The sequence below is a fragment of the Argentina silus genome, assembly GCF_951799395.1.
Source record: "Argentina silus genome assembly, chromosome: 8".
In the NCBI taxonomy this organism is placed as follows: Eukaryota; Metazoa; Chordata; class Actinopteri; order Argentiniformes; family Argentinidae; genus Argentina; species Argentina silus.
In genome coordinates, this window is record NC_139662.1 from 15,944,050 (window position 1) to 15,954,049 (window position 10,000).

Below are 10,000 nucleotides of genomic sequence, written 5' to 3' on the forward strand. Positions count from 1 at the left end.
GAGGTGGAAACCGAGCTGCACTTCCTAACTCCCTGCCAGATGTATGACCATATTAGAGACACATGCCATAGGAAAAGGGCAAAAAGTGGAGCACAAACACAACTGTCAATACAAATCTTATTTAACTATTTATCTATTTTTCCTATCGTATTTTAAATATTTGCACATTGCTAAAACACTGTATATCGTCAATAATATAACATTTTAAATGCCAAAACACTTACATTGTTTTACGTTTGTTTACTTTTAGTTACTATTCTTTTGATACTCTTGTGTGTAATGTTTAGATTTGTTATTGGTTATTTCATATTTGTTTATTTGTAATTTCACTTGCTTTGGCAATGTAAACTGTTGTTTCCCATGCCAATAAAGCCCATTGAATTGAATTGAATTGAATTGAATTGAATTGAATTGAATTGAATTGAATTGAATTGAATTGAATTGAATTGAATTGAATTGAATTGAATTGAATTGAATTGAATTGAATTGAATTGAGAATATAAAGCATCATGTAACCATGGAGATAACATAAGAACCATTTTATGTCCCAATGATATAGTCTCTCTGAACCAGAAATACCAGTGTTCTCTCTCTCTCTCTCCAACCTGACCAGAGACAGAGGGACAGACACAGGCTGGTATCTGGGCTTTAGTTGAACACTGGCATGCCAAACACAGGGGAGGCTGGGGGAAGCTGGAGTCTGGACTGGGGCCAGATAGGGACTAGACTAGACTACACACACACACTTTACATTTTAGACATTTAGCAGACGCCTTTATCCAAAGTGACTTACAACAAGTATATTTAAGTAAGTAAGTGTCTAAGTAAGTGAATCATCTATCCATCAGTCATCATAAGAAAAAGTAATCTATGCTATTGGCAGTCACAATGCTAGAAGAAGGAAGAATTACTTGTTTTTTTTGTATTTACAGTAGAGAAACTGTACAGGGGGGTAGTGGGGATGAAGAGGTCTTTAGGAGGGACAGTCAAGATGTAGTCTGAAGAGATGGGTCTTCAGTCTACGGTGGAAGATAGGTAGTGACTCTGCAGTCCTGACAGCAATGGGAAGCTCGTTCCACCAGCAGGGCGCCAGGACAGTGAAAAGCCGTGACCGAATAGCACGACTGCTGCATCCACGTAGAGGCAGCGGTGCCAGGCGGCCAGCCGAGGTGGAAGAGCGGAGTGATCGGGCAGGGGTTTGGGGGCTGACCATTGCTTGCAAGTAGGGAGGGGCTGTTCCCTTTGCCACCTGGTAGGTGAGCACCAGGGTCTTGAATCTGAGTTTGAACACCAGATGGGCGGCAGCATTTTGGATGAGCTGCAGAGGTCTGATGGCGGAGGCGGGGAGCCCAGCCCAGAGTGCATTGCAGTAGTCAAGGCGGGAGATCACAAGTGTCTGGACCAAGGGTTGTGCGATAGATAAGTTTGACAGGGGAGGTGACATCATGGAATTCGGGGAGGAAACATCATGGAATTCGAAGGTGGATATGGACAGGTGTGACAGGGGAAGGACATTATGTGACCACTTAGGTGAGATGAGGAGTCCTGTTCCTCCTTCTCGACCAGAGAGTCTAAGGGAATGAGAAAAGGCAGGGCTTCCGGAGTAGTTTTCCGGTATAATTCATGTCTCTGTGAGAGCAAGGAAATGGAGGGACATGAAGCAGGCGTAAGCTGAAATAGCTTCTGCTTTCCGGACCGCTGACTGGCAGTTCCAAAGTCCTCCCGCAACAGTGAAGTTGTGGTCAGTTGAGCATAGTGGATAGACTAGATTAGATGGGTTGTGAGGGGGGGTGTATTGTCTATGTGTCCTCCTGAGGGATGAAATAACAGGAATGGGCAGAAAGCAAGTGTAGATTCTGTAATTGCTGATGACTTAGCAGGGTTGCAGCCCCTCCCACCTAACAATTAGTTAATGACCTGACAGACTTCACCACTCAGTCCAAATGTATTTAGTTCTAGTCAAAGCTGAGTAGGGACTTAAATACCTCGCAGAGGAGTTTCAGCCCCTCCCACTGGAGATTGACAGCAGTTTCAAGCAGATGGTTTTCAACAGAAACTCGGTCCCAGGGCTTCAAGCAGGATGGCCACAGCAGTACTACCAGCAACACACTGAGTTAAACAAGATTAAATTAAATTCTGGAGACAGACTTCACCACTCAGTCCAAATGTATGTACATACACACACACATACACTTTGGGGCCAGATAGGGACTAGACTACACACACTCTGGGGATTAAAGTGTTGGTCAACACAGAGTAGTTTAATTACTGTGGCTAGACTGAGAGAGGCTCTCTCTCTCACACACACACACACACACACACACACACACACACACACACACACACACACACAAACGCAGGCACAAACGCACATACACGCAGGAACGAACGCACAAACACACGCACGGAGGGACGCACAAACAAACACACACAGGGACGCACGCGCACACCACATGCTCACACCACACGCACTCGCACACACACACACACACACACACACACACACACACACACACACACACACACACACACACACTGTGGCCATGATAAGAAGGTGGGTGGAGAAGAAGAGAGAGTAAGGAACTGTAAAATTATTCAGTTGGAGAAAATTATGAAAAAGAGGTGCAGAAAGCTCTGTTAATTAAAGAGACACAGTGTGTGTGTGTGTGTGTGTGTGTGTGTGTGTGTGTGTGTGTGTGTGCGTGCGTGCGTGTGTGTGTGTGTGTGCGTGCGTGCGTGTGTGTGTGTAGCTGTGTGTTCCAGGGGTGACATCTCTGCTGCTAGCGTCATCACATTGTCATTCAAGGTTTTCTTTTCAGCAGGTCTGTGACAGAAGCTCTGGCATGCACAGCTATCACACAGAGACAGAGAGGCTGGCGTTGCTGTTGTTGTTGTTGTTGTTGTTGTGTGTTAATGATAAGCTGTGGTCTTTTCTCCAAAGGCATCATAATCATCTTCACTATCATTTGTCAACGTTCAAACCAACTTCAACTGAGGTTTATTCCTCTGTCTCTCTGGCACCACACACATACACACACACACACAAACACATACACACACGCACACACACACACACACACACACACACAATGCACGATCGTAAAATGATATAAAGTGATATAAAATGGTAAACAACAGCAGCTCCAAGAACTCTAATTCTGGTTGGCCACACACACACACACACACACACACACACACACACACACACACACACACACACACACACACACACAAAAAACTAGTGTACACACACAAATATTCTCTTCATAGCTCACTGATCTTAACGCAACCCTGTGAGAAACACAGAATGACAGAGTTTGCTGTACGGAGAACTGGGGGTGGAGGAGAGGAAGAGAAGAGGGGAAGGGGGGTGGAGGAGAGGAAGAGAAGAGGGGAAGGTGGGTGAAGGTAGAGAAGAGTGGAAGGGGGGTAGAGGAGAGGAAGAGAAGAGGGGAAGGCGCTGGTGAGAAGAGTGTTCTAGGTGGTTCACACGGAGAGGGAGTGTTTTCATGGTGTGGTAGTGGGCTGGAAAAAGATGAAAAAGGAGAGAATGAGAGAGAAAGAGAACAAGAAAGTGAGAGAGAGAGAGAGCGAGAGAGAGAGAAAGGGGAGTGTTAGCATGGTTCTGCAGTTGGCTGATCAGGTAGGGATGGCTTAAAGCCTGTGGGAGGCCTCTCTCTCTGGGGGAGTCGGGGCCGCGGAGGGGGAGGGGGGTGGGGGCATCCAGGGATTAGGGGTAGACACAGAGCAGCTTATCCTGAGGTATAGACAGCAGGGTTAGACCCAAAACACAGGCTTAGAGACAGGCTGAGACAACCACAGGGTGAGACAGACAGGTCCAGGGGTGAGACAGACAGGTCCAGGTATGAGACAGATATGTCCAGGTCTGTGACAGACAGAGGAGGGACAGACAGGTCCAGGCATGAGACAGACAGGTCCAGGTGTGAGAGAAACAGGTCCAGGGGAGAGACAGACAGTGGGTAAGACAGGTCCAGAGGTGAAAACAGGAGAGTCTGCCAGCTGCTCAATGAACCCTCACATTCCATAGACTAGAATCCAAACTAACACGACTGCCAGGGTGTGTGTGTGGCGGGGGGGGGTGCGTGTGTGTGTGTGTGTGTGTGTGTGTGTGTGTGTGTGTGTGTGTGTGTGTGTGTTGAAGAGAGAGTGAGAGAGAGGGGAAGAGCAAGCAAGAAAGAGAGAGCTTATTCACCGCAGGACCAGGTCAGTATGTTAGTGAGGTGTACGATCAGGAATGATGCTCTGAGATCATCTATCTAACACCAGGGGAGGCTGGCGGAGGTAGAAATCGGAGGACGGGCTCTTTGTAATGCATGGAATGAATGAGAAATGGTATTAAACACACACGCCTATAGCTACGCAACATTTACAATGTTTAATACCATCCCTTATTCCATTCCATGCATTACAATGAGCCCGTCCTCCGATTTCTACCTCCAGCAGGCGTTCAGAGCGGCCTCCCTCACCGGCCTCCTGGCATGGCCAGCCCTGACAACATGACCACCAACACAGCATGAAGCCTTTTAAAGCCAAGCGTTTCTCTCTCTGTCTGTCCTGTAATGATATGGCACTAGCACTCTAGCACTGTGACTGTCGATGGCACTTATCGAAGGTTTTTTTACATACAATGACTGATGTATAGTTGATTGACTTACTTAGACAAATGTACTTATTGTAAGTCGCTTTGGATAAAAGCGTCTGCTAAATGACTTAAATGTTAAATGTTCTGATCATCATCAGACTTCTGCCCTACGCTGAGATATAGACTTTCGAAAACAACAAACGTTGTCAGGGAAACGTCATACTGAAATCAACTGCGGTGTAGGGATATCAGAATATATATACTATAACTTTTACGTTATTGTTATGAAATCACACCTTTGAACGCCTCTCGGCCAATAAAAATGCTTGTTTTAATCAGTGGTTGTATGGAACCCCGTGATGTCCTGTGGCTGGTCGTCGTGGTAACGCCTCTGGCATCTGGGAAGTGAGAGGTATCCAGCTGTTTGACGGCTCATGCTGCCTTCCAGGATATCCCAAACTTGGCTTCACAATCATCTCTCCCTCTCTCTCTCTCTCCCTCTCTCCCTCTCTCTCTCCCTCCCTCCTTCATTTTATTCATCAACGCTAGCATATCAATCTCAAGCGTCTGATGAATTAAATTTTCAATTAATTAAAGTGTCAATACAAACACAAACACAAACACATTAATTAAGCAACGTCTATTGATTCAGCAGCTAATCACACAACTCCAGTTATTCTCCTCAGGTCACAGCAGTAAGGCATGCTGACATCGCTCTTTTGGCTGGTTTCCATTACTTTTTTGTTCCCCCTCTTTTTCCGCTTCAACTCTAATTAGAATGTCGTCTCGGGCGAGGAGAGCCGGTGGAGGTGTGCAATCTGTTTATTAAGCCGATTATAACATTTTTTATCGGCAATTATAGCTGTGCTTTAAATGACAATAAGAGTGCTCGGAAGACAGACAGGGGGTGGGGGGGGGGGGGGGGGGTGGGAAGGATTACTAAGAATATAAATGATGAGAAACGGATGTTTAGATGATAACCGGCAGCTTTATGTTTAGATGGGGCGGCAGGTGGCTTAGAGGTTAGAGAGGCTGGCCAGCAATCGGGAGGTTGCCGAATGTGAGCTGGTAACTGGAAGGTTGCTGGCATCATATCTAAGGCTCCTAGCACTGCTGTTGTGCCCTTGAGCAAGGAATATGGCTGCCCTGTGCCCAGAGCTCTGTTCTCCCTTGGGGGTGTGGTGTGTGCAGTCTGTGTGTTGTCTCGGGAGGGGTGTGCACGTGTCAAATTCCTACAATTGATGAGAATTGATTGCATGGCCAAATAAAGAGTCTTCTTCTTCTTCTTCTTCTTCTTCTTCTAAACTGATGTTTAGTATGTCCACCACTGATATGAATACACTGATAGTAATGCTGTAATACACTGATAGTGAACTACAGTGAACTACTGACTGACGCTAACAGACAGAATCACTGACTGATGCTAACAGTGTTGCTAACAGACAGAATCACTGACTGATGCTCTGGTGTTGCTAACAGACAGACAAACTGACTGACTGATGCTCACAGTGTTGCTAACAGACAGACAGACAAACTGACTGACTGATGCTCTGGTGTTGCTAACAGACAGACAAACTGACTGACTGATGCTCTGGTGTTGCTAACAGACAGACAGACAAACTGACTGACTGATGCTCACAGTGTTGCTAACAGACAGCATGTCACGTCTACAGAGCTTAAGTCACTTAGTTACACCCCCATCCCTCGCTTTCACAGTCTCTCTGTCTGTCTCTCCCTTTATCAATCTCTCTCTCTCTCTCTCTCTCTCTCTACACATAACATCCACTTGACTTTCATGTCTCATTAAACCTGGGACTGCCCAGGCCGAGTTCCAGTGAGTCAGAGAGTCAAGTGTGATAAATACAAATGACTGACTTTTAAATGTCCAAACTTTTAAAAGTGGCCTAGCCCTCGTCTGAACACATCTTTAGAAAAATCGGAGCAAACCAGTACTTCTATTGCAATCATTTGTCAAGGGCAAGCTAGAAACAATGGATTTCTGCTCTTGTAGACCCCCCACCCCCCACCCCCCAACTCTCCCCTCCACCCAACACTCAAACTGATTGAAGTCCCCCCTCTCCCCTCCTCCTCCTTTCCCCTCTTCAGGTGAATGCGTTCCTGTCCTTCGTGGTTCCCATGGTAGCCATCTCAGCTCTGAACGGGGTGATAGCCAATCAGCTGCTACGGATGTTCCGGGAGGCAGAGCAAGACAACCGCATCTGCATCGTCGGGGGCAATGCCACCACACTTAGCGTTACCGTGGAGCCCAACCGTGCCCAGTCACTCCGTCACGGAGTCATGGTGCTACGTGAGTACAATGAACACACACACACACACACACACACACACACACCAGCAGGAGGCCGGAGATGGTCCAAGCCAACCAAACAATACAATCCTGATTCATGTAATTGGTTGAGGACGTAGTTGATTGGCCCAGAGTGGCATAGAGTGACCATTTTTCAGACTAGACTGGACTCCAAGGACACAACACACACACACACACACACACACACACACACACACACACACACACACACACACACACACACACACACCGGTTCGCAGTTGGTTAAACTAGCGAACCTTCTAAGGACCGGCTTGCTTTTCTACGGGCTAGAGAGCCAAGTCATTACGTCACTGTATTCGCCTCTGGTTGCCTAGCAAGGCTAACGCAAACTTCAAGCACAACAACAATTGTTTACAACAACTTTACAAGTGTTGCTCCTGGCTTTGCGAGCCTACTTCGGCATCCAAACACGACTGATACAACACATTTGTGCTGCTCATCGCAATTGCTATGGACAGCGATTACGTTCAAGAAGAAATGTAACTACCTAACATGTTTTGATTCTTATTAACACTGAACGTAAGATGCTAATGTTAGCCATAAGCTAGCTAGCTAGCTATGTTTACACTGTGAAACTTCCACGCAAATTGTTGCACAAAGTTGAGATGGTTGCTACTCTCATCGAGTTTTAAACGAGTTGCGAGTGAGTTCAACGGTGCTTCACATTTCATGGGTTGGTCACGATAATCCCGCCATCAGCCCCTGACGTAAACAGTTCGCGGTTCTGGTGCAGCCAAGTGTTGGTGCCACTGTGGAACCGGTTTTCCTGGCCGAGAGCCGGTTCTTTTGCTGTCGAAACGCGCAGAACTGTTTCGAGATTCGGCACCGGCTCTGACCCCGCCGACGAACGGCCTTGGTAGAAAAGGCGTAAGACATACACACACACACACACACACACACACACACACACACACACACACACACACACACACACACACACACAGTCAGTCGTCTGGCTCCAGGTCTCTTTTCATATGTTAATGCACCAATATGAGCCAAGAGACAGAACACAGCAGACTGTACAGGAGAACAAGAGATAACACAGGAGAGGCTCTCATACACTCATGATACAATACAATACAGAGACTCAGACAGACAGACAGACAAACTCACTGACTCACTCACAGACAGTATTACATCCAACCCTACTACACATGCACACACAAGCACACACACACCAGACACACTCACTCATGATAATATTCACAATGACCTTCATCCTCAGAGATGCAGGTTTTCTAACGGTCCATGTTATCATATTATAGTCTCCAGATTATGGATATAAAACTCATATGATGAGATGATGTACAAGCATAATAATGGTATCTATCTGATCCTCTGTCTGATCATCCTCTATGGTAGACAGAAACACTCTGGACAATCAGCCCACTCGGACACACACACACATACCCGCTGGTATACACACACACACACACACACATAATGGAGCCAATTTGGAGGTTAGAATTCAACACACGGTCCCTCGCAATTAACTTGTCCAGCGTCATTTCTCATCATGTCGTAATTTGGGCAAAGCCGTTTCTTTCTCCCTCCGATTGGCTTTTAAATCACCAACCAGCTTTAATGGCAGAAAGATTTATTCCAAAAGCTCTGACCAGAGGATGTTCTCAGGCTACAGTACTCATCATGGTGGTTTCAACATGATGGACGTCCAGACTGATTGGGTTGGCGGCAGCCATGAGAGGAGGCTGCCAGGCTGCGATGGCACACACACACGCACGCAAGCACACACGCACCCAAGCACACACACACACAAGCATGTACATACACACACACACACACACAATCACAGTCATAGAGAGAGCTGCCAGGCTAGGATGGAATCCTGATGAATGGGTTCCTAACTACTCTGCCTGGTGATGACTGACTGGCCAGGAGAATTACAAACTAGCTGTCTCTGAACCTGCCACTGCTGTGTGTGTGCGTGTGTGTGTGCGTGTGCGTGTGTGTGTGTGTGTGTGCGTGTGTGTGTGTGTGTGTGTTTTGTCACTTTAGTAAACAGAAGGGTGGTAGATATTTCCAACATACAGTGTTCTGCAGGTACTGAAGCAGTTGGAGCTGGAAGCTTTAATGCTATGATTGTGTCCACACACACACACACACACACACATTGCTCCCAGCACCGTTGGGTTAAGTGGGTGTTGACCGGGTTACCTGCGCCGTGAGAGGAATAGTAATAGTCATGATCTACCTGATGAGGTCCTCACACACACACACACACACACACACACACACTCACACACTGTCGAAGCTACAAGCCCAGTTTAAGTTATTATGTCTTATCTTTCTCTTGTCGGCCTGGACGAGGCTGCTCAACCCTACCAGATAACAATCCCAATCAGGGGTCTGATGGATCTGCTAAACAAGAGGGGCCTTTACTTCAGGTTAAATAACAGCATTATTTATCTTTATCTTTAATTCTTTTTTCTATCCTTTATTTACATCACTCATTTTCAATAACAACTTATTTTATTTTATTACGTTACATAACTAACCTCACTTGACCCTAATTGTCATTGACATTCTTCTTTTCTCATTGTATTCATTACAAGCCTTTTCATTAATCAGTCCTTTGGTAGATAATCAATCACACTCACACTTGCACACGCACACACACACACAATATATTCTAATAAAAGATGTTCTTATTATTGTATTCAAACCCCAAAACACTATATAGGCTACAGACGCAATACACAGACAATGTTTGTCTTTATACGAAATAAAAACATTTGTGTCTCGAGGTTAGTTTGATTTTCTCAGGAGACCCCAATTTGAAATCAGGAGACCCCACATGGGGTCCCGACCCCAAGTTTGTGAACTGCTGATGTAGATGTTTCCCACGACCCTGGAAATCATGTGATATCAGCACTCTGGGCTCCTCTAATTAAGTCATTCTGGGTTCCATCTCCCCAGAGAGGACGTCTTCGCTTGTGGAAGGAAATAGAATGATATTACCAGTGTATTACCACCACCAACAATTTCACTCCCCCTTTCTCCCCAACCCCTATGAGCCCCTCCTCCTC

At 46.1% G+C, this 10,000-nt stretch overlaps 1 protein-coding gene across 1 annotated transcript in view; it reads left to right on the forward strand.

Moving 5' to 3' along the window:
* Positions 1 to 10,000, forward strand: part of ntsr1 (neurotensin receptor 1 (high affinity)) — a gene marked incomplete at its 5' end in the record, with an annotated part of 23,495 nt that overhangs the window by 5,762 nt on the left and 7,733 nt on the right. The window contains one exon of the mRNA XM_083675756.1: positions 6,710 to 6,911. Coding sequence (XP_083531882.1) covers positions 6,710 to 6,911 — 202 coding nt within the window. The remainder of the gene's footprint in view (positions 1 to 6,709; positions 6,912 to 10,000) is intronic.